The following is a 24,262-nucleotide window of genomic DNA, read 5'->3' on the forward strand; positions in this document are numbered from 1 at the left end:
TTGTCTTCAGATTTTAGTTTGGGCCTCCATGTAAACACATCATCATACTACTTACTGTAGTTATGTTTATGTCATCTTTAACCCACTTCTGGCTACCTGTTCCTCTGGACACTAGAGCTCTCAGAAACAAACCTTTTGCCTACATTTACCCAGACTCCAGAGCTGTCATTAATACCTTCCGATGAAGATCAAAGACTACAGCCTTCAGTATAGATTATACCTCAACATAAAGAAAACAAAAATCGTCACAATTGGACCAGTAAACTGCACTTGAGAAATGAAGCAACGCATTGCATTAGGCAAATCTGCTGTGAATGACCTCTTTAAAGTGTTAAAAATCAAAGATGTCACTTTGAGGACCAAGGTGTTCCTGATGCAAGTCATGGTATTTTCAACAGCCTTCTACACCTGTGAAAGCCAAGCAGTGAATAAGGAAGACCAAAGAATTGATGCCTTTGAATTATGGTGTTCATGAAGAACATTGAATATACCATGAACTGCCAGAAGAACGAACAAGTCTGTCTTGGAAGAAGTACAACCAGAATGCTGCTTAGAAGCGAGGATAGCCAGACTTCGTCTCACATACTTTGCACATGTTATCAGGAGGGTCCAGTCCCTGGAGAAGAACATCATGCTTGATAAAGCAGAGGATCAGTAAAAAGAGGAAAACCCTCGATGAGATGGATTGACACAGTGGCTACAATAATGGGCTCAAGCATAGCAACAATAGTGAGCATGGCACAAGAACAGGCCATGTTTCATTCTCTTGTGCATGGGGTCGCTACAAGTTGAAACCAACTCAACCAGCACTTAACAACAACAACAGAGGTCTCAGAAGCAACCATTTTATCTAGATTTATCTACTCTGGTTGTTAACTCTTTGAGGAATAAGCATTACTTATAGAACCAGTTTGATTTCTGTACCTGTCTAGGCATTCCTGACTTACTCATGCCCTAAGGTGTAACCTCTGGGTCCCTCTGCACAGTCCTGGGTAGTCTCACCTTACTCTTCAAAGTGCATATGCCAAGCTGGGCACTTACATTGTTTCTATCTTTTTGCTATTTTGAATGATGTTGCAATGAACATAGGTGTGCATACGTCTATTCATGTCACGGCTCTTATTTCTTTAGGGTATGTACCTAGGAGTAGGATTGCTGGATCATACGGTATTTCTATTTCTAGCTTTTTAAGAAAGTGCCATACTGTTTTTCATAGTGGTTGTACCACTTTACATCCTGACCAGCAGTGTATAAGAGTTCCAATCTCCCAACAACCTTGCTAACATTTGTTATTTTCTCTTTTTTTGATTAGTGCCATTATTATTGGGGTGATTTTTTTTTATGGTATCTCATTGTAGGTTTAATTTGCATCTCTCTATTTTTTGTTGGTTTAATGGCTAATGATTTGAGCATTTCTTCATGTGTTTCTTAGCAGCCTAAATGTCTCTTCTTTGGTGAAGTGTCTGTTCATGTCCTTTGCCCATTTTCAACTGGATCATTTGTCTTTTTTGTTGTTGAAATGTTGAAGTTTTCCATAAATTTTAGAGATTAGACCCTTGTCAGATGTGTCATAGCCCCAAATTTTTTCCCAGTCTGTAGGTTCCCTTTTGACTCTTTTGGAGAAGTCTTTTGGTAAGCATAAGTGTATAATTTTTAGGAGGTCCCATTTATCTAGTTCATCTTCTGCTGTTTGTACATTTTTAGTTATGTCTGGTATTCTATTTATGCCATATATTAGGGCCCCTAGAATTGTCTCTATTTTTTCTTCCATGATCTTTATAGTATTAGTTTTAATATTTAGATCTTTGAACCATTTTGAGTTAGTTTTTGTGTATGGTGTGAGATATGGATCTTACTTCATTTTTTTACAGATAGATATCCAGCTTTGCCAGAATCATTTGTCAAAGAGACTGTCTCTTCCCCATTTAATGGACTTTATGCCTTTGTCAAAGATAAGCTGTCCATGGGTGGGTGGGTTTAGGTCTGGGTTCTCAATTCTGTTCCACTGGTTTATTTGTCCTACCAGTACCAGGCTGTTTTGACTACCGTGGCTATATAAGTAGTTTCTGAGATCAAGCTGTGTGAGGCCTGGTACTTTGTTATTCTTCTTCAGTAATGCTTTACTTATCCTGGGACTCTTTCCTTTCTATATAAAGTTGATGATTTGTTTTTCCATCTTGTTAAAGAATGCTGTTGGAATTTGGATAGGGATTGCATTATATCTACAGATTGCTTTGGAAAGTATTGACAGTTTCACAATGTGATGTCTTCCTATCCATGAGCATGGTATGTTTTCACCTATAACATTTTCAAAGTTTTATCTCTCACTATGGAAAATAAGGTGCCTCCTTCAAAAGCTAGAAATAGAAATAATATATGATCCAGCAATCCTATTCCTAGGAATATATCCTAGAGAAATAAGAACCATCGCATGAATTGACATACGCACACCCATGTTCATTACAGCATTATTCACAATAGCAAAAAGATGGAAACAACCTAAGAGTCCATTGACTGATGAATGAATGAACAAATTACGGTACATACACACAATGGAATACTATGCAATGATAAAGAACAATGGTGAATCCACGAAACATCTCACAACAAGAATGAATCTGGAGGGCATTATGCTGAGTGAAATAAGTCATTCAAAAAAGGACAAATATTCTATGAGACCACTATTATAAAAACCCAAGAAAAATTTTACCCACAGGAGAAAACAATATTTAATGGTAATGAGGGAGAGAAAGAGAGGGAGGCGAAATCACTAAATAAATAGAGACAAGTGTCAACTTTGGTGAAAGGAAAGACAACACACACTGTAGGCGAAGTCAGTACAACCTGATCAAGGTGAAACCATAGACACTTCCTAGGCACAGCCCCTGAGTGACCAAGTTGCTGGGGCTAAGGGCTAGGAACCATGTTCAGAGGATATCTATGTCAATTGACATAACATAGTTCATAAAGAAAATGTTCTACATCCTACTTTGGTGAATAGCATCTGGCATCTTAAAAGTTTGCAAGCAGCCATCTAAGATACATATATTGGTCCCATCCCATCCAGCAGAAAGGAGAATGAATAAAACCAAAGACACAAGAAAAACATTATTCCAAATGACTAATGGGCCACATGAACCACAGCCTCCACCAGCCCGAGCCGTTAAGAACTAGATGGTGCCCAGTTACCACCACCAACCACTCTGACAGGCATCACAATAGAGGGTCCCAGACAGAGCAGGAGAAAAATGTAGAACAAAATTCAAATTCACAGAAGACCAGGCTTACTGGTCTGACACAGACAGGAGAAACCCCCGAGACTATGGCCCCTGCACACCCTGCTAACTCAAAACTGAAGCCACTCCTGAAGTCCACCTTTCAGCCAAAGATTAGACAGGCCTATAAAACAATAACACACATGAGGAGCAGTGCTTCTTAGTTCAGTCATGTATATGAGACCAAACAAACAACACCTGCCCAAAAGCAAAGATGAGAAGGCAGGCAGGGACAGGGAAACGGTGAATGGACATGGAGAACCCAGGGTAGAAATGGGGAGCGTGCTGACACATTGCGACGATTGCAAGCAATGTCACAAAACAATTTATGCATAAATTTTTGAGTGAGAAACTAATTTGTGCTGTACACTTTCACCTTATGCACAATAAAACTTTTAAAAAAGATTTTATTCATTTGACATCAAATAAAAAACACTCGTATCATGTATATTCTTATTCTACAACACCTAAATATTAGGTGGTTGCTATAGGGTCACTCTGAGCCAGAATCAACTCAATGCCAACGGGTTTGGTTTTTTGGTTTAATTCATGTATATTTTCTGTGTAGGATTGCCACAAATCAAATTGCTTGTTTTAGTTTGTAAAGTCTTTCCTTCCTACCCATTCTCATAGGGGTAAACCCCTTCTCCCCATCTAACTTTCAAGAGATAAATAAATATATGCTGCTATATAAAAGCACTAAGAATGGGAAAATGGGAGCTTCCAAATTGAAATAAAATCTAAATAGCCTGCTTTTTTCTTCAGCAAGCTATCAGAAAGTAGATGGAGGAAATATCTGGTGATTTCAGTGATTTTCACAGTGATTTGGGGACTTCAGGAGTTTCTCAGAAATTTAAGAGGTAAATTGTGAAATGGCTGACTGTGTGGCTTGAAGAAGTACAAGACCATACCAAAAGAAATTCTTTAAAGATCTGAATTCATCTTCCAAACTTAATTTGTGTCCATTTTGCATATAGAGGGTTGTCCTTTCACCCACCCGAGGAAAATAAAGAGCTGAGGCACAAGCTGTCAGCAGTGACCTAAATAACACAGCAAGAGTCTGATAGACCCAGAAATTATCACCAGATAAAGATTTTAAGAAATGCTGAAATTCACCTCCTGGGGATGGAACTAAAGTTCTTAAAATGATAGAACAGTAAAATTGTAGAGATAAAAGACACTTCAGAAATTATGTCGTAGATGAGGAAACAGAGACTGAGTGTGTTGGACAGTGGAATCAGTAGAAGGCGAAGATGTGTGCACACACTAAAGCAAAGGCGCTTCCACTATTTAAAAAAAAAATCACTTGCAAAGGTTAGAATTAAATGGAATTGAGTGTAATTGCAGGGCTTTACCTGCAACAAGCCCAGGTTTCATAAGTCTGGAATTGCTACACCCCTAGCTCCTGTACCCAACTACAAAGAACGTGAGGACAACGAAAGTGGTAATACCGAGAAAGAAATTGGAAAACTCAAAACTAGTGACAACTGTGGGAAAATGAAGAGGTGTGAGGTGCAAAAGCCAAAAACCAAAACCAAACCAAACCCACTACCGTCAGGTTGATTCCCACTCGTAGCAATACTATACTTCAGAGTAGAATTGCCCCTTAGGGTTTCCAAGGCTGTAAATCTTTACCACATCTTTCTCCTGCGGAGTAGCGGGTGGGTTCAAATTGCCAACCTTTTGGTTAGCAGCCCAGCACTTAAACCACCAGGACTCCTTAAAAGCCAAAAAGTTTATAATTACGAGAATAGAAAATTGTAAAATCACATTGTAAACTGCTTTCATGTAATTAAAAAAAAAAAAAAAGTCCTAAGCTATTTTTTTTAAAGAAAATGTTTTAAACTCAGGTTTGTCTTTTTTTTTTTTTTTTAACAATTCATATGTTAATTTGATCTACAGCAGCATTAACTACCGCTTCTTTGGAAAAGCAAATTATACTACGGAAAAAATGCTTAGCAAGACTTTTTGTTTTGTTTCTTTGTGGGGGTGGTAGAATTTCTAGACTGTAGGCATCAGAACTCAGCCTCGTTATCTCTTCTGAGCCCTGTGTCCTACCTCTGCTCTGCCTTTAAGTAAAAAAGGCTTCCAAATGGCTCCCACAGCCAGTTGTGGCTGCAGGTGCTCTTCACGACCACAGTAGGGGAGAGCTTGAATTGGGTGGGGTGCTTGAAATGGTAATATTCAATGCCTCCAGGAGCCAGTGTTTGTTGTTGGTGATGAAAATAGTCAAAGGAGGGAAAAACCCAAACGACTTCAAATAAGCCAAAACTTCAAAAGTTTAAACACTCAGAGGCTGGCATTTGAGTTAAGGATCTTTTGCAGGTTGAGCTTTGCTTAATTAATGCCCCACCCCGGCCTTTACCAATAATACATTTAAAAAAAAAAAAGAAATCGAAACTGTCTTTTGGAAATCAGATAAGGGGAAAATTAGGTTCATTTAGCTCAGAAGGTGAGGAAGAGGTTTACTAACTTCAAGGGTATAGTATGATCTCAGGAGAGGCTTGGTGGACTTGTCCTAGCAAACATTCAGCACAAGTTAGTCTGAGCTATTTTTATTAATGGCCAGAAGAAATTGGTTTAAATTTTAACAAATAAGAAATACATTCTAGTAAGAACTACTGAAAAAAAAGATTGTTTATACAGGAAATACCCATCTCTGCATATTTTAAGAAGTCAGGGAGCCATAGCTGGAGGGGCTGGGGGGCACTGAGCTTCTATTAAGGGTGATGGAAAGATATGGAAACAGACAGTGGTGATCGTTGTACAACGTAATGAATGTAATTAATGTCCTTGAATGGTACATGTAAAAAATGTTGAAATAGAAAATGTTTTAACCAAAACCAAGCGCACTGCTGCGGAGTTCATTCCAACTCGTAGTGACCCTATAAGACAGAGTAGAACTGCCCCATGGGGTCTCCAAGACTGTAATCTTACAGAAGCAGACTGCCACATCTTTCTCCCAAACAGCAGCTGGTTCGAACTGCTGACCCTTCGGTTAGCAGCTGAGTGCTTAACCACTACGTCGTGAGGGCTCACTCCTTTGTGTATGTACATATATTTACCACAATAAAAAATAAAAATAAATTTAAAAAGAATGGATTAGAAGGCAGGAGAATGATTACATTTCTTCCCTAAGTTATATATGTATTTGAGCATATCAAAGCTCATCTCACTTCTGTGATATCTCTAGATTTATTTGAATTATTATTTCAAACTTCTGCTGATATATTTTACACAAGGAAGCAGATGAAAGCTTTCTGTGACTACAAGCTTCTCCTGTTGTTCTAAGAGCAACAGAGGATGGTGAAGTGGGATAAGAAGCCTAGTGGAATGGAGGAAAGGTGCTACAGAACTTAAGAGAGCTGTCTCGGAGCCAAGTAAACAAGAGACACCTGAGAACTGGAGTCAGGCAGGTATCAGGGACTCCACTTCCACCCAGGGCTTCCAACCCTGCTGAGAGTATGCTTTTTCACCCCAGATATGCTGGATCAGAATCCAGAGTTTAACAAGATCCCCAGGTGATTCTTACGTATAATACATTCTCTGAGAGCCAGGGCTCTACTAGTAAGGAGCACTGGTGGTATAGTGGTTACAGTGATGGAAAGGTCATCAGTTTGAAACCACCAGCAGTTCCTCAGGAGAAAGCTGTAGCAGTCTGATTTACAGCCTTGGAAACCCTATAGGACTGATCTCTCTGAGTTAGAATCTACCTGGGGGCAGTGGGTTTGATTTTGGTTTGGCTGTATTAGTGGTTCTCAGAATCGGTCCCTAACCAGCAGAATTAGCATCACCCGGGAACTTGTTAGAAATGCAAATTCTCAGCAGGTGTTCAAACCTAACAAACTGGTTCAAAGCCCTGCTTCCACCAGAGCCTGAGCTGTTCCATCTGAAAGATAAGCAGTTTTGGGAACACTAACTCCGAGGTCAAGATGGTAGCCACTAACCCTAACTGTCCTATATCATACCATCTGAGTCCATGTTAGTAGGACTCTCCCCTCCTCCCCAAGTGACTACCCCTCTCTGCAAAATTCCAAGTTGAGGCAGAAAACGTGGTTCTTAGAGTCTATTCCTTATCAGAAGGGGCCCCTGGGTAGTACAAGCAGTTTGCACTCAACTACTAACCTAGAGATTGGTGGTTCAAAACCCATCGAGTGGCATTGCAGAAAAAAATCCTGACAATCTGCTTCCTTAAAGATTACAGCCAAGAAAACTCTATGGAGCACAATTCTATTCTGTAACACATGGGGATGCCAGGAGTCAGAATCAACTCAGTGAAAATGAGTTTGGGTTTTTGGGTTATGCCTTATCACATTGACCAAAGAATATTTTCCAAACATTTTTCCCTTCTTTGAAGCTACCAGGCTTTCAAAAACCTCAGCAGATGACCTTGTCACTATTTTCCTGAAAAGAATAATGATATCTAATGATATCTTTCAACTGTCAACTGTCCAGAAGACCACCAGAAAAACCTGTTAAGTGAAGCCAAACTCATTAAACTTATTGAAGAAAAAAAGAACACCACCTTGCTAGTCTCAATCAGAAAATTGGGACAGGGTATCTATAGGGAAAACTTGGGTATGCAAAATGAAACACTACGGAGGATCTCTGCCTCACGTGGATCTAAAATAGAGAGAAAATAATAAAGATAAACATCCTAGTGGTTGGAAATTTGTAACTGATCAGCTCTTTCAAGTCAATAAACATGGACCAATAGATGGTACAGTGGTTAAGAGCTCAGCTGCTAACCAAAAAAGTTGGCAGTTCAAATCCACCAGCTGCTTCTTGGAAACCCCATGGGGCAGTTCTACCTCCAACTTGCTATGAGTTGGAGTTTTTTAATTTTTTACCAATCATAAGGGGTGGAGCAAAAAAGTATGTTTAAAGGCCAGGGTGTTAGTCTAGAACCCTCACATAAGAAAACAAATTGAGGGACACAATTTCCCTAATCGTTTCCCATCTTTTTTTGTCCTATCCCCTGGGATTAACCATAAAGAATATGATCAACCAAGAGTGTGACGCAAGGGAGGAGATGAGCTGTTCATCAGGACAGTTCTGCTCCAATCTCCGTGGCTGCATCAATACCACTTATGGCTCCTTTGATATCCTCCTGTGACTACAGGTGGGAAGCATAAAATTACTCCCAGACGGTACATTAATTAGATTAACTGCAAGTCCACACTGTATCTAAGGCTGTGAATTTGCTCCCTCTTCTATTTCCCAAACCAAATTACGCCCAACTACACTGCCCAATATAGCTCACCAGAGGTTATGCGATGTGATTAAATGGCAAGACTAACATATTCCAATAGTGAATTTCCAACAACGTAAAAATGCCTGAAATTTGCTTATGAACTCCCTCCCATTGTGAAATTCACAGAAGAAATTGAAGTTCAAAGACTAAATTCTCTTGCAAGTTAGAGTCCAAATAATTTAAAGTGCAAAAGAATTAAAATCCTTAATTCTTCCTCCCCCAAATCTTATTCTGCTTAAGCTCAGATATTTGGTAGAGTCTGAGTTCTTTCAACTAATACTGCCTGGAATTTTTATCACTGAAATGAAAGTGTTGTCTTCTGTTCCCTCACATTTCATGAATCCAAAGACACACAAAGATGATCACAGCAGCAGCCCCACACCCACGGGACTTAGCATACAAGACAAATCCCAGCCCCTAAAGAGATCATTCCAGGCAAAACTGTTTCCTGAACACAACACAGTAATGTGGCCAAGGATTAGGGCAGCGAATCAGTGGTATTGAAAGAAGAAGTGTAGTCAGAGAGAAGAGAGTCTCTATTTTAGTCTTGCCAGGATGCCAAGGCACTGATGTCAATTATCTAAAGTTCATGACTATGAACTTAAGCCCAATTGGCAGAAATTTCTCATTCTCTCTTCTCAGAAGGTGTTAATATGACATTTGAGGGAAAAACCACCTGCATACTATCTCTTCTGGAGAGAGATTACTTGAGACAGTGTAGCCTCCTTAGAATGTTAAGAAATTTACAGTGGTTACAGTATCAGTCAGGAGGTCTTATCTCCATGTCCCTTCCCCTTCAAACCTTGTTTTTTAGTGCCCTGGTGCCACACCAAGTGTGGTGTCTATTTAAAGACTACAGTTTCCTGGGCCAGAAGCCAGTCCAAACTAGTGGCCAGCACAGAGCCTGAATATGCACCATTTTATGGTTAGTGGTTAGGTAAGGGGATTATTACTCCAGCTAGAGTTTTGGTTAACAGAGCAAAATATAGATTCTGATAAGGTTGCAGTATGGCACTGAAAATTTGGTGACTGACAGGAACTACTTCTCTTATTCCAAATGCTTACCAGAAGAAACCCTAGAAAGAGTGGTTAGTGCTAGCAAGTTATTTCTTACTGGAGTGATCAGGAGATAAATGATCTTAATGAGAGACAATGGAGTATTAGAGTATTAAAGCTGCAAATAAACTCTAGGAAGTAAAAGCATAGGATCTGAGTTGCAGAATGCAGGGATCCAGCTCTTATTCCCACTGACCCTTTCATCCAAAAAATTGTTGTTGGCTAGAGAGCTTCTCATGTGTGGTTAGAACCTGGATAAGGAGGGGGTTTAGCACCATCGCCATTGGATCAGAGGCAGAGTAGAGTGTTGGGAGAACACTGGCTCTGGAGGATGGGTGGGGCTTGAGGTAGGGGACAAGTCTTGTTGAAGAGAGAGAAGCTTCTTCTCCCACAGCTTAGCTAAAGGTTAGCCTTCCTGTACCCACTGCCCACCCAGAACCTTTCTTCCACCTTCCTTATCCTCTTCATGGTCTCCTCCTGTGGATGGAAGAGGATGAAAGGTAAGAGAGAATGAATCCTGTTATTTAGGGAAAGGATATAGGATATATGAAGTTAGATTGGGTAAGATAAAGCAAGTGGAGAAAGAGGTAAGCAATGAGGTCAGAAATAAGACGTATTGTTTCCGGTCTGCTTCTGATACTTACTGGGTATGTAAAAAAAAAAAAAAACCACAGGTAAATCATTTCATTTCTTTGGACCAGCTATGACGTTAGACTGGAGGTTGTTGAGATTCTCTCCAGCATTAATATCCTGTGGGCGAGGAGCCTCTATCCTCCTGAACCTCATAAGTACTTCTCCTTGTAATCAAATTTGATATTTCAGATATAACTGATTATTCTAGAGACTTTGAAAATCTGGACTGTCAGGTTTCTGAAACGTTTTGCTTTAAAGCCACAATTCAAGCACAGGGAAGGAAAGGGTAGGGAGGCATTTGATTATTTTAAATCACTCCTTTGCTCCTCATATACCGATAGGATGCACTCTTAAAACACTGTTCGGGGAATGTTAGGCTAGATCCAAGTTCCGACCGAAGGTAGTCAATGGTTCCCATATTTCTAATGTTCATTCACGTGGGTTTTTTTTTTTTTTATGTTAAAAGAGGAGTGCTTCCCAGAAACAGCCTTTTTTTTGGGGGGGGGGGCGGGGGGCTGTTGCTAGGAAATAAATTCAGACACCATAGCATTTAATATAGATCAAGGAATGGAGGAAAATAGACAATCCCCACCGTGATTTCCATTAAAGGAAAACTGTGACCCAAAATAATTTAATTAAGTTTAGCCCATGTCCCACATTAATAGAGAACAGCCACTAAAAGCTAGTGCCAAATTCTTTTAGAATTCTGGCAGGCCCTGCCAGATTAAGCAAGAAAATAATTTATTTCACAGTGATAGGGACCCAGTGGCACCAAGGGCGAGGCAGGTTCCTGGCTAAGTGAGACAATAGTTTTTTCTTAACATGGGTTCAGGCTGTACTGACTCCCAAGTACAGTTTATTGTTCAGGGATGTGCTCACTTTAATAGACCAAGTAGCAAGGAAGCCAATAGGTCCACAGCTTCTTTCAGTGGAAGTAATGAAAAGGAAAGTGGAATTGAAGGACTTGAGTTCATCATTACCCACAGGACTGAAGCGCAGACCCCCAGCCCTTCCTCTACCCCAGCACCTACACAGCTGAGTATGAGGTTCAACCCAAAACTCTACTCATGACTGCAGGACTCCGACTTGGAACATGATCCACTGGACAAGACCAAGAGTCTAAATGAGATAATAACTAGAGTTTTCTCAAGGAAGTGATGGAGAGTTTCAAAAAGAGATTTAGAGAAGGAGGTGGGACATCCTAAGTATAGGAAACCCCAGTTGAGAGTGAAAGGAAAGGTTATAGGGGAACCCCCCAGCAAAGTCCTTAGTCTCTTAGTGACTTTCTTTTAAGACTGAAGGGATAATGCTGTAGCCAATGTTATTTGCTAGAAATCAAACACAGCACAAAAAGAACAATGCTTCCCAGAATGTGTCCTAGTAAGATGCAATGAAAAGAACACGGCATCAGTTCTGTATATTTTTGTCAAAAATAGATAACCTGATTTTAATCATGAAGAAACACCATAATACCCAGATTGAAGGACATTGTATAAAATAACTGGCTTATAATCTTCAAAAGTGCCAAGGTTATGAAAGTCTAGACTGAGGAGCTGTCCAGACTGAAGGACACTAGAGACGTGACAACTAAATCCCAAGGAAGATTCTGAATGCAATCTTTTGCTGTAACAACTGGCAAAACTTGAGCCAGGTCCGAAGATCAGATGGTAACAATGTATCAATGTTGATTTTCTGATATTGATGGTTGTACTTGTAGTTATGGAGAAGAGTGTTCTCATTTGTAAGAAATACATACTGAGGTATTCGGAGGTGACAGGGCATTAGGTCAGAAACTTACTCAAGAAAAGATCAGTCCTTTTGCTGTATCTTCAACTTTTTTAATAAGACTGTGCTTGTTTGAACATTTTTTTAAATGAAGGAAAGAAAGAGGGGAGGGGAGAAGAAAGGAAAGGAAAGGAAAAGTAGAAAACCAGCTGTTTCAAGCAATGTAACTACTTTAAAAAATTCAAGGTCAAATTTGAAACTGCTGGCTAAAATGATCATTTCCCTCCCCCAAAGAAAACACCGTGAGATATTTTCAGATGCTGAATATCAAATGTTTATTCTTTAGCTTACTATTACTGCTAAAAATCAATTTGATAAGTGGCTCCCATACAAAAAGTTTTCATTTCACAGAAATTTTGTTCTTTAATGATTGAAATGTCCAGTTTGGGGATAAGGGAGCTGCAGGGACAGAGCTTGGGTAACCAGGCCAGATACACCACACGAAGGCAGTCCTCCCCCGACACAGAAAGCTGCGATCTACCCAGTATACATCTCTGCAAAGCCAGACAAGTTGTCCAAGTCATCTGAAAACAGAGTACACCACACTTGATTCAAATGACAAATTCAGTACTGTACTGTACACATCCACATTACACATACTTAAAATAATATAGGTATGCATAATGGTACATAGGAGCTCACTTTTAACGTAAACTACAGGCAGGCAACTACAAATTTAAAACTACTAAATAACCCCATTTTACCTAAAGTTTAGAATGTTGCATACACATTAGTTACTTCCGAAAACTCGGGCCTGCAGACAGGAAGTGAAGAAAATAGTCCAACTGAGAATAATCACGTTACACGTATTTAAGACTCTTTCCAGCCAAATCATATTCAAAGGGAGCCTATTTTGAAGGCCCAGGGCCAGTTTCTGTGCTGAATGATTTCTAGGCACGTGGAAGCTTCCTGTTCCCCTGGCAAATCTGTCCTTCTCCGCAGATCGTAGAGTCATGGGTGCAGGTCAAGTCACTGTGGTTCCCAAGGTGATTTTAACCTCTGGGGTCAAGAGCATCCAATTGCCCCTGATTCTGGGGAGTCTCTCAGCCCTTGGAATTCCTCCCAGGTCCAGAGAGCTGCTCCAGGCTCAGGGGGATGGAATTTCTCCATTTTGACCTGTCAAGCCCAGAGGTAGCATGGCTGCGGTTTGGCAGCAACCTCTAGTAGCTACAGCTTTTGTGCTAAACGGGTAAGTGGCTGTACCACAGGACAACGTTTGACAGCTAAAGATGGTTTTGTTTGTCTGTTTACAGTTTTAATCTGATCTGTAAAAATAGCCTAGCTGGTAATTAATAGCACCATAAACACATAGGTAATGATAGAAAATGGGATAACAATATAGTTGTGTTTGATTTTGGGCAATGTTCCCTGCCACTAATGTTACCAAAGTAACCCATTTTAACTGAATTTGGGAAAATAAGACGTATTCTGGGGCAAATGTACTCTTATAGAGAGAACATAGGCAAATTATGTCCATTACGGTATTTGACTGAGCAGCAGAGGGAAAAAAATGTAGAAGTAGCTCCCTTATTCAGAGTGGCTATCAAGTAGTCAGGTCCTTGGGTGGCACAAACAGTTCGTGTTCAACTACTAACCTAAAGGTTGGTGGTTCGAACCCACCCAGTGGTGCTGTGGAAGAAAGGCCTGGAATTCTGCCTTCTTAAAGATTATGGCCGAGAAAACCCTATGGAGCACAGTTCTACTCCATAATATATGGAATCTCCATGAGTCAGAATCAACTCAATGACAATAGGTTTTTGTTTTTTCTGTTAGTCAAGTACTCATGTACAAGTATTTTAGCAGATAAATTTGAGGGCAAGAGAAGGTATTTAAACTGTTGGTGGGGTGGTCGACTGAGGTTTGGAAATATCCGAAGTTGAACAAGAGAGTACTGTGAACTATTGTATTAGGACAGTATAAAACATAATGAAAATGAAACAGCAATAAAATAGCAACAGTTTTGAAGTACCTCCCTCTACCGTCTGATTAAAAAAGGAATGCTCATCTCTACGGAAAGAAGAGGTAATGTGTTAGTGACATGTGGACAGATGCTGGCTAGGGCTGCCCATTTGCTCTGCAGATTCAGTACCCTTAACATCTTTTAAAGAATTTTGTAGATGTGTTTGTTTTACTGGCTGCTGCATTCCTAGGAGCAGATATGAAGACAGGGATTCCTCCCCAACGAGGTCTATTTGCTGAGCACACAGGAGCTGGGCTTTCTATACAGCTCTTTTCAAGAAGGTGTTTGTTTTGCGAGAACTCAGCAGTATGGAGGCAGTCTACTGAAATAAATCCCTGTTGACTGATAGAGTCACTGGTTCAGACTGAACAAAACACCAGCAGGCGATGCATGTAGTCAAGTCAGGTCAGACTCTCTGGTCCAGGAAAGGAGATAATCTTGTACTTCAAGTTGTGGTGAGCTGGCCAGTGTGGTTCAGGCCTGGGGGCCAGAGAGTTCCAGGTTAAAGGGCACATCTGTAACAGAATTTTAGAATAAACTCTTAAAAAGCTCTCCATATGCCAATTCTCTTCAAAAGGTTTCCCTTTTCGCTGCCTTGTATAAATACACACACACACACACGCACACACACGCACCATTGAAACCCTTATTTATGCTTCAAAAACCAGCACCATTTCCACATTTTCTATGAAGTCTTACCCAGCCTGCTATTGACTTCTATAATACACATTATTGAAACTCTTCTTTTTGTGATTAATTGTGTAATTCTGACTCTATCATGCTATCCCAACTTAGTCCAAACACATCACCTCTCCAAGACTGTCTTGGGTCTTCTCTCCTCTTTCCCAACACACAGGCTCAACATGGTGTTATTCACATAATAATGATACAGTTAAAATTTGACTTAGATGGAATATTCATTTATTTACTTAATAAACACCTATTGAGCACCTACCTATTCAGCCAAAGGAACGAACAAATCTGTCTTGGAAGAAGTACAACAAGAGTGCTCCTTAGAAGCAAAGACAGCGACACTGTCTCACGTACTTTGGACATGTTATCAGAAGGGATCAGTCCCTGGAGAAGGACATCATGCTTGGGAAAGTAGAGGGTCATTGAAAAAGAGGAAGACCCTCAACGAGGTGGATTGACACAGTGGCTGCAACAATGGGCTCAAGCATAGCAACAGTTGTGAGATGGCACAGGACTGAGCAGTGTTTCGTTCTGTTGTGCAAAATGTCACTGTAAGTTGGGACTGACTTGATGGAACCTAACAACACCATTGAGCACCTGCTGTGTGCTAAATCTGTGGCGTCATCAGTTTGGGGACCTAGCATACAGAAATTTCAAGAAGCATATTTTACAGAATTGCTGATTTATGCCCTGCTTGGAATCAGGTGCAATGCTTTCAAAACACAGAAGAGAGACCCTTTCTACCTTTAAGAAACTTACACTGTGATCATTCAGGTTATTATTTGTTTAAAACTAATTGTAGGATACATGCTGGGCTCCACAGGTGAGGTAGATTCCACCAGTTCTGCACAAGCTGGCCGTTCTACCACCAGAGCCCAGTGGGGCAATTCTCTGCTTTTCTGCCTCAGGGATTTCTCAGATGACTTCAGAGCCTGCTCATCCCATAGCCAGGGCATAGCACAAGGATGAGGAGAGTTATTGCTCCTAAATGTAACCCCAAACCAGTGAGGCACACAGCCAGTGGCTAAATGCTACACTTCCCACACTTCAGAATAACAATTCCGGGAGGCTCTTAAGCCTCCCATTTATTAAGTCTGTACACATCTCTGAGGTCCCAATGAAACCAAGCCCCTCATGTCCTAGATCTGAGACCTTCATTTGCCTCTCCTCCTTCCCTGTCTCACTTTCTCTCCTCCCTCACTCTTTCTTCCTAGGACCACCTCCCAAGTATTAAGCCACTTGCACCCAAGTTCCTATCTCAGGTTCTTACATCCAAACGAAGACAGAATACCTTACTATGAGCACAGAAGTTGAGACAAAATATATTTTTTCAACAGCAAAGAAAGTCATGAAAAACAAGCTCTGGGCCTGTGTCACAGCTTTAGCATTACGTCTGGGCAACCGAGAGACTCTCTTGACACTCTGAGCATTGATTTTTCCCATCTAAACAATGATGGATGGACTAAAGGAACGTGTAAGTTCCCTCTCATTCTGTGATTCCGTGATAATGGAAGCTATGTGTTTCCCTCTTACACAGTCCTTAACCACTAACTGATGACAAAAATAAAGCGAACTTTGCTTCATTAGGTTCTCTGGGTGACTCAACCACTAGCAGAAAGTTTGGTGGTTCAAACCCACCCAGAGGCACCTCAGAAGACAGGCCTGGTGATCTGCTTTTGAAAAGTCACAGCCTTGAAAACCCTATAGAGCAGTTCTACTCTGCACACACGGGGTCACCATGACTTGGAATCAACTAGATGGCAAATAGCAATAACAACTGTCTCATGACTTCTCTCACATCACTCCAATCCCAAAGCCATAAGACTTACAGATTTTTTTCCACTAGGGATGTTTCAGACTTTTTAGATGTTCCCCAACCTGATAGCATGCAATAGAAAAGTTCTCTCAACAGAAAAGTTCAAATTTCTACCTTATTGAAAGGCTACTGAGGTTATTTAAGCTCTCTAAATTTGCATTCTCTTTGCATCAAATGTTATGGATTGAATTGTATCCCCCAAAAAGATATGTTAAAGTCCTAACTCCTATACCTGTGAATGTGACCTTATTTGGAAATACGGTCTTTGGAGATGTTATCAGTTAGTTTTACATCAGGTCATACCCCAGTGGGGTGGATCCTGATTCAATATATGTACTGTCCTTAGAAAAGAGCAGACAGAGAGATACACAGAGGGAAGAATGCCATGTGAAAAAGTATCTACAAACCAACAACACCAGGGGCTACCAGAAGCTGGAGAAACACAAAAGGTTCTTCCTCTAGAGCCTTCAAAGAGGGCATGGCCCTACTGATACTCTAATCTTGGACTCCCAGCCCCCACACTGTAAAGCAATAGATTTCTATTCTTATAAGACACCCACTTGTGGTATCTTGATATGGCATCCCTAGGAAACTAGTACATCAGAATAATTAAATACCTTTACCAATTTCCTCTTCATTCCAGCCCAGATCTCTCTTCCAAGTTTCAGCCAAAATCTCCATACATACATGCATCCCACCACAACAGTTTTCACTTAAATGATGCTCAATAAATGTTCATTGTCTACCGTAATGTACCTTTCAATGTGTAAGACTTAGAATCATCACAATTTTTGAAACAGCAAGGGAGAAATTGCCTTGATACAATAGTGGTTTACAACCTTATTTTTTGTTTGTACTACAGGAAGCATAAATTCAGTTAAAGTGAATATCCAGATTTTTGCAGAAAAAAAATAAAATTAGGCCTAAGAGATATTTTCACTTCCTTTAAAATAAAATTAAAAAAAAATTAAAATCTCAGGCATAACGTGGAGACCACCATCCCCCGCACACATACACACTGCTGACCAAACCCCCAAGGGGAGCCATACCTCTGGGTCCAGGTATTTTAGCTGTGTTCACTGCCGCCATGGACATGTATTCACTGTTAGGTTCATGCACAATGGACTGATACTTCTGAAAGAAAAAACACCAGAAATGTGGTTTATCATCTGTCTGTCTCATCTCCATCCCTGGTTTTTTCTGTTTTCTATTCTTTCTTGGAAGTGGTGTGTGTCTCATCTCCATCCCTGGTTTTTTCTGTTTTCTATTCTTTCTTGGAAGTGGTATGTGACAAAAAGCATTAAAACGTGACTTAGGCTCCTGACTTTAGGCTAAATAGAACATTTCTGGAAAGAGCTTTAAATAACAAGAGCTTTCTGCTGAACTTCCTCCTCATTTTTACCTTTATGTTCCTTCCCCAATAGACATGAGTCATGGACCCTATCTTACTCTCTTTTTTCTTTACCTCTCTTTTCAGATTCGAGTTTGGCACAGACAGACATACTGTCTGGCCAATGAGCACACTGTGGATATACTTGAATATTAACACACTTGCATAACATGGCAGATTGACAAATTATTTGATTGAGAACCTAGAATGTGAAAGAAAGGAGCCCTGGTGGTGCAGTGGTTAAAGCACTTGGCTGCTAACCAAAAGGTCAGTGGTTCAAATCCACCAGCCACTCGTCAGGAGAAAGACATGGCAGTCTGCTTTGTAAAGGTGTACAGCCTCGGAAACCCCACAGGGCACTTTTATTCTGTCTTACAGAGTCACTAAGAGTCAGAATCAACTCCACAGCCGTGGGTTTTTGGTTTAATATAAAAGATTAAAAAGAATATTCTCCAGGACAGAGAGGTTATTGTTGTTGTTGTATTGCTGTTTTATCTTTCTGAGTAGGTTTTCTGTGGTTTTCTTTAAAAGCAAGGGGTATTACCATTTATCATGTGAAAAAAAAGGCAATTTCTTTCTCAGCTGCTCATGGCAGCTTGTACAACTTTTTCACTGATTGTTTTTATCTTACCAGTTGAGTGAAACTTATAGCTAATTGTTTCATCTTTGCCTTGACTCTTAGGAAGCTTAGATTCAAATTTACAGCCCACCTATAATAACTTTTAAAAATTATAGCCATCTCTTTTTATGCTTTGACCTCCCTCTTTATCGTTTAAAAATAACAATAATAACATATCTTACTGTTGGCCATGCAGTCCTTTTGGCAGTGAAATGATCTATTAAAAATAGATAATTTTTTTAATAGATCATTTTAAATAATTATTAAAAATAAATAATTAAGCTTCCATTCCAAAGTATTATTTACTAGGTGTATCTTAAAAAAAAAAATCTTAGGGAAAAGGAATTGGCTACCTGGTGATCCCATGACTTTGGCATGGGCAATGTGTACTTTTAATGAGGAAGCAATCATTGATATTCCTCAGAAAGAAGAAGCAAGAAAAAATAGAATTTGCTTACCTTTTTTGTAAGCCAACAAATAAATATACATCCAAAAACGTAGAGTACAACAGAAGCTGCACATATGATGGGCAACCAGAGCTTCAGTTGGCAGCAAAGCTGTGATTCTGGGTTGGAAAAAAAGGTAAGAAAAAAAATCTGAGAATCACATTTCCTTTTTCAGTGCTGAATCACAAATCTCTTACCAAGATTAGAAGTTATTTAATCAAATGGAGATTTTCTTCATTACGGTAATGTTCTTCAATAAATGGTAACTAGCATCATCATCTTAGTATTACAGCAAGCTGCCAGAAACTAAAACCTAAAAGACTCTATGTTTTCACTCTATACACTTCTGTGTACGTGTATATTTAGAAATGGGGTTAATAGAAAGCAATTTTCTGTCTCCATTTTTGCAAACCAGTAAGTAGGAAAAATATTATTATGTTTCAATCATCTCACTCCATTACACAACCCCAGCACAAATCCAAAATTATAAACCTTAGGTGAACAGAGGAAAAAGCCATTAAGCCATGGGTTTGTGTATTTGTCTTAATTTCTTTTTCTGATTTTTATGGGGATATGTGTTTTAAAAACAGCACGAGTTATTTCTAACTCAGCAGTCTCTATGATTAAACTGGATATTAGTTACTAACAATAATTATTAGTAATAAATTGTCCCTTGCATAGTTGTATCATAAATGATTGCCTTTAACTGCACCCAAATGAACTCCAACATAAAACCCACCACCATCGAGTCAATTCCAACTTGTAGCCACCCTATAGGACAGAGTAGAAGTCTCACTTGGGTTTCCAAGACTGTGAACCTTTACTGAAGCAGACTGCCACATATTCCTCCCGCGGAGCAGCTAGTGGGATTGAACCATCGACCTTTGAGTTGGCAGCCAAGCACTTGAACCAGGGCGCCACCGCAGCTCAGACCCCCAACATAAAAGATGCTTATTTGTTTAATTATTTTCATTAGTGATAAAAATTGTCAAAATGTGTGTGTATTCTTAAACTAGGAAGATAAAAGCAATGCCTTACCATAAACATGCAAATATTCTGCACTGAGAGTCTCTACACGATAAGGAGGAGGATCAAAAATTACTAGTTGGCAAAAGTAGTAGCTGGCATGGGAGCTGTTCAAGTTATAGAGAAAAAACGAGACGCTGTTATTGGATAACTGACAGAACTCCAGATTCTTAACGGTGGACACCGTGTTTCCACTTTCCTTCGTTTTGGTGAGCTCGCAGAGTAATTGCCCCCCTTTCAGCAACCGCATTTTAAATTGCTGGATAGTCTCAGGGTGTTTACATATAATTTGCACACCTCCGTTGTGAAATGCGAACATCTCAGGCTTAGCAGAATCATTTATTTCTCCTGGACAAAAAGAAAGAAAACAAAGCAAAAATGACATTTTAAGAATACATTGCTGTAATAATTATATTTGAATCCAAAGGTAATTTCTTTCTGTAAAGTTACCTCTATTGCACCAAAATGAAAGAACTTAACTTTCAAAAATAAAGAACATGGCAAAAGGTAAGACTGCGCCCTAGAAACCTAACCAGCAACTTGCTTATCATATACGCATATAATCAAAAAAAAGAAAAAAAACTCATTGCCTTCAAGTTGATTCTGACCCATAGTGACCCTATAGGAAAGAGTAGAATTGCCCCATAAGGTTTCCAAGAAGTGGCCTGTGGATTCGAACTGCCACACTTTTGGTTAGCAGCCTGAGCTCTTAAGCACTGTGCCACCAGGGCTCCAAATGCATATAAAATATGTAATTTATTAAATACTGTATTAACATACTATGAATCAGACAGATGTGGCCCCTGCCTTTTAGGAGCTTTTATATTTGAGATGGATATTAAAAAAAAAAAAAAAAACACGTAGTAATTCTCTACGGAAAGAACAGAGTACTACTCAAATAAATGTAGCAGGGTTGGAATGAGTTCTAATTTCCTTTGGAGAATCAGAGAAATGCCTCTTCGAGGAAGTGACTTTTAAATTCAGACTGAAGAATGAGTAGCACTTAGTCACACAAGGGGAGATTTAAGAAAAGCATGTAGTTTAGGAAAAAAAAAAAAAACTTCTAAAGGTACCGTACAGCTTAAACTAAAAACGAATGATTGTATATAAACATATATTTATATTACCCTCTCCTGACGGAGAGCATGGAGCCCTGGTGGCCCACTGGTTAAGAACATGTTTGCTAACCAAAAGGTCAGCAGTTCAAATCCACCAGCTGCTCCTTGGAAACCCTTTGTCTTCCTTTTTTCCTTAATATACAAAATTTCTATCCTGAAATTGGGGGGAAATTATTTGCATGACAGCTTTTTACCCAAGATTTGAAATCTCTGATTTTACTCTTGAGACTACTACATAGCAAGTGTAAAGAGTTTTTACAGAAAAAAATTTCCAGTCCTCCAATGAAATACAAATTCTTTTTTATACTTTTGGTCTATGTCTTTAAGAGATATACTTGTTTTATGTAGTAAACAGGCTATTGTCATTTAGTGTTATATCATAAGCATGATTCTTTTTACATAGTCATCATAATTTTTCTTTTTAATGACCATATAATGTACCATATGTCGATCCATCATAATTTGTTAAACCATTCCATTAATGTTGGATATTGAGGCCATTTTCAACAGTTAGCCTTTATGTAAACACTATGAAAACTGGTCAAATGTTTAAAGATTACTATAACACTCTGTATTTCCATATTTCTTTCTGAAAGCACTAACCAATTTATAAAAGGACAAGCAATATGCAAGAGGGTCCATTTGCCACAATTCTGTTTGTATTAGTTGCCTTAATTTTATTTATGATTCATAACTAATGTTTATTCTTCTGAATACTCTAGGCCTAAAAAAAAAAAAAAAAAAAAGCCTAGAGGGGATAAATTTTCAGTTTGGGGATTTAATCCTGAACTATAAGGACAAGTGTTCTAATGTTCAGTTCTGGCAGTTCAAATTATTCAAACTAATTCCCATACCGATAACAACCAAATGCTGAACAAAATGTCAAATTATCAGGTTAAATTTGAGGAGGAAGCCAGAACCTAGATAGATGAGCAGAGCTTAGATGCTGCTTTTACGCTGAGAGCTGATCTCCCAAATTCAAACTTTTGCTTTGATATCTCAACTCTCAGAGTCTTTAAAGCGAGGAATCTAATAAGAGATTGTGATTGTTAAAGTTGTGTGTTGACTTGGCTGAGCCATGATTCTCAGTGGTGTGGCAGTCTGCTTAGTCTTAAAGATGTTGACGACTCTGCTTCCAGTAGTAAAGAGGGCAGTGCTAAACCATGGCATAAGGTGGCAATAGAAATATGCAAAATATCACCGTCAATAGATCATGTATTGGTGAAAGGCGAGGCTCTGGGTGATCACATGTGAGATACCATTCTACAATTTTGTTATAATAAGAATTATAAGGAAGCTCGTTAGTTGGTCTTATTTTTACTAGACAAAGAGGTGAAAGAAAGAGATGAGCTCAGGGCTTCAGAGTCAAAGCTCAAGTACAACATATATGACCTCAAAGTTTCCACTTGTGCCTTGAAAGAAAACCTTATTTCTTGTAGTAACAGAGCTGATATTGCTGAAAACCAAACCCAGAGTCTTATCATAAGAGTGGCTGAACTACAATACCAACTCAATTCTCAACCTCAAGTGGTGTCTGAAGTTAAAGCGAGGGTATTGATTGGGAAGAAATGGGATCCTGAAACTTGGGATGGGGGCATGTGGTGGGCAGGTGATCAGGAAGCTGGGGACACTGAGTCCCTAAATGCCTTTGAATCACGCCAGCCAACAAAACCAGCCATCTCACTTTCATCTAAAGAGATTGCTCAATCTTTGTCTGCTAAGCCACCTCCCTCAGTAAAACCATTAGGCCCTCCACACTCACCTGATGAGATCAACCTAGCTGTGTCTAAAGAGTCTTTGTCTGAGTCATTGCATGAGACATCACCTAAAGCAGGTACCTTACAAGATAATGCCAATTGTTCCCAAAGCACACCCCACCCATTTTGACTTCCAGACCTAGGACTAGGACTAGGCTTAAGTCCTAGTGAGCCCCAAAAGATGAAGTACAAAGTGTGACCATGAGGAGGTATGGTACACTCCAAAAGAACTGCTTGACCATTCTAATATGTACAAACAGAAACCTGGGAATACGTGTGGGAATGGCTATTAAGGGTGTGGGATAACAGTCCAAGGAACATAAAGACGGGTCAGTCTGAGTTTGTTGATATGGGTCTACTAAGCTTAGATTTTTCATTCAGTGTTTCAGCTCAAGAAGTTAGGAAAGGATCTAATTATTTGGTTGGGTTGCTGAGGCATGGATTATGCAGTGGCCTACACTAAATTGAGCTGAAGTACCAGACCTGCCTTGGTATACTGCAGAAGAAGGTATCCAAAAATGCAGGGAAATTGGCATGTGAGAGTGGATTTTTCAGCTTAGACCCACAGACCCACACGTGGAGTGCCCAGAGGAAACACCTTTTTCCACAACAACGAAGAACAAATTTGTGAAGGGAGGCCCAGCATCTTTAAAGACTGCTGTGATTGCTATTTTATGTAAGTCAGATTTCACAGTGGGAACTGCCCTAACTGAATTAAAACACCTAACTACAGTGGGGCTGATTGGACCCTGTGGTAGTAGGGGCTAAGTGGCAACACTCAATCAACAAAGACAATATGGGCATGGTTACTGTAATGGACAACAAAATTAAAACTGTAATCAGAGTCGTCTGACTTGTATGGGCCTATGGTGTTGACTACTTTGTCACGGTGTCCCTAGGAGTGAAACAGATAGGAAATCTACTGAATGTTTACTTGGTCTGTGCAAATGGAAGAATCCTAGGTCAAGTGAACAGCAGTCTAACTTGAACTGCCAAAATAGAGAGTCATGGCGCCTCAATCAATTCCCAGACTTCGGCAAGTTTAAAGGCCTACAATGCCTAGAATGATTGGTAGGCTGTGTCCCTTTGAAGAAGGACATCACTACACTGCCAAAAATTTATACTGTTAATCTTTCTCCTCCTGTTACCTGTTGCCGTCAAGTCAATTCTGACTCATAGTGACCCTATGGGACAGAGTAGAACTGCCCCATAGAGTTTTTAAGGAGCACCTGGGAGATTTGAACTGCCGACCTTTTGGTTAGCAGCTGTAGCACTTAACCACTACACCACCAGGGTCTCCATCTTTCTCCTAGCCTTCCCCTAAGGGATCTACAGCTTTTTACTAGAGTGACAGTTGACTGAGGAAAAGAAAATAATCAGACTTTTAGGGAATGACTAGATACTGCCTCTGAACTGACATTAATTCCAGGAGAC

At 39.7% G+C, this 24,262-nt stretch overlaps 1 protein-coding gene across 2 annotated transcripts in view; it reads right to left on the minus strand.

Moving 5' to 3' along the window:
• Positions 1–11,066: 11,066 nt before the first annotated feature.
• Positions 11,067–24,262, minus strand: part of ICOS (inducible T cell costimulator) — a 29,669-nt gene continuing 16,473 nt past the window's right edge. The window contains exons 3-6 of one of the 2 annotated variants that reach the window (XM_023542165.2): positions 19,966–20,301; positions 18,940–19,046; positions 17,522–17,606; positions 11,067–14,478 (exon numbers count right to left, since the gene is read on the minus strand). In XM_023542165.2, coding sequence (XP_023397933.1) covers positions 14,438–14,478; positions 17,522–17,606; positions 18,940–19,046; positions 19,966–20,301 — 569 coding nt within the window. In that variant the 3' untranslated portion in view covers positions 11,067–14,437. The remainder of the gene's footprint in view (positions 14,479–17,521; positions 17,607–18,939; positions 19,047–19,965; positions 20,302–24,262) is intronic. The other variant, XM_023542172.2, reaches the window with a different exon arrangement.

This window comes from Loxodonta africana, chromosome 6 (genome assembly GCF_030014295.1).
Source record: "Loxodonta africana isolate mLoxAfr1 chromosome 6, mLoxAfr1.hap2, whole genome shotgun sequence".
In the NCBI taxonomy this organism is placed as follows: Eukaryota; Metazoa; Chordata; class Mammalia; order Proboscidea; family Elephantidae; genus Loxodonta; species Loxodonta africana.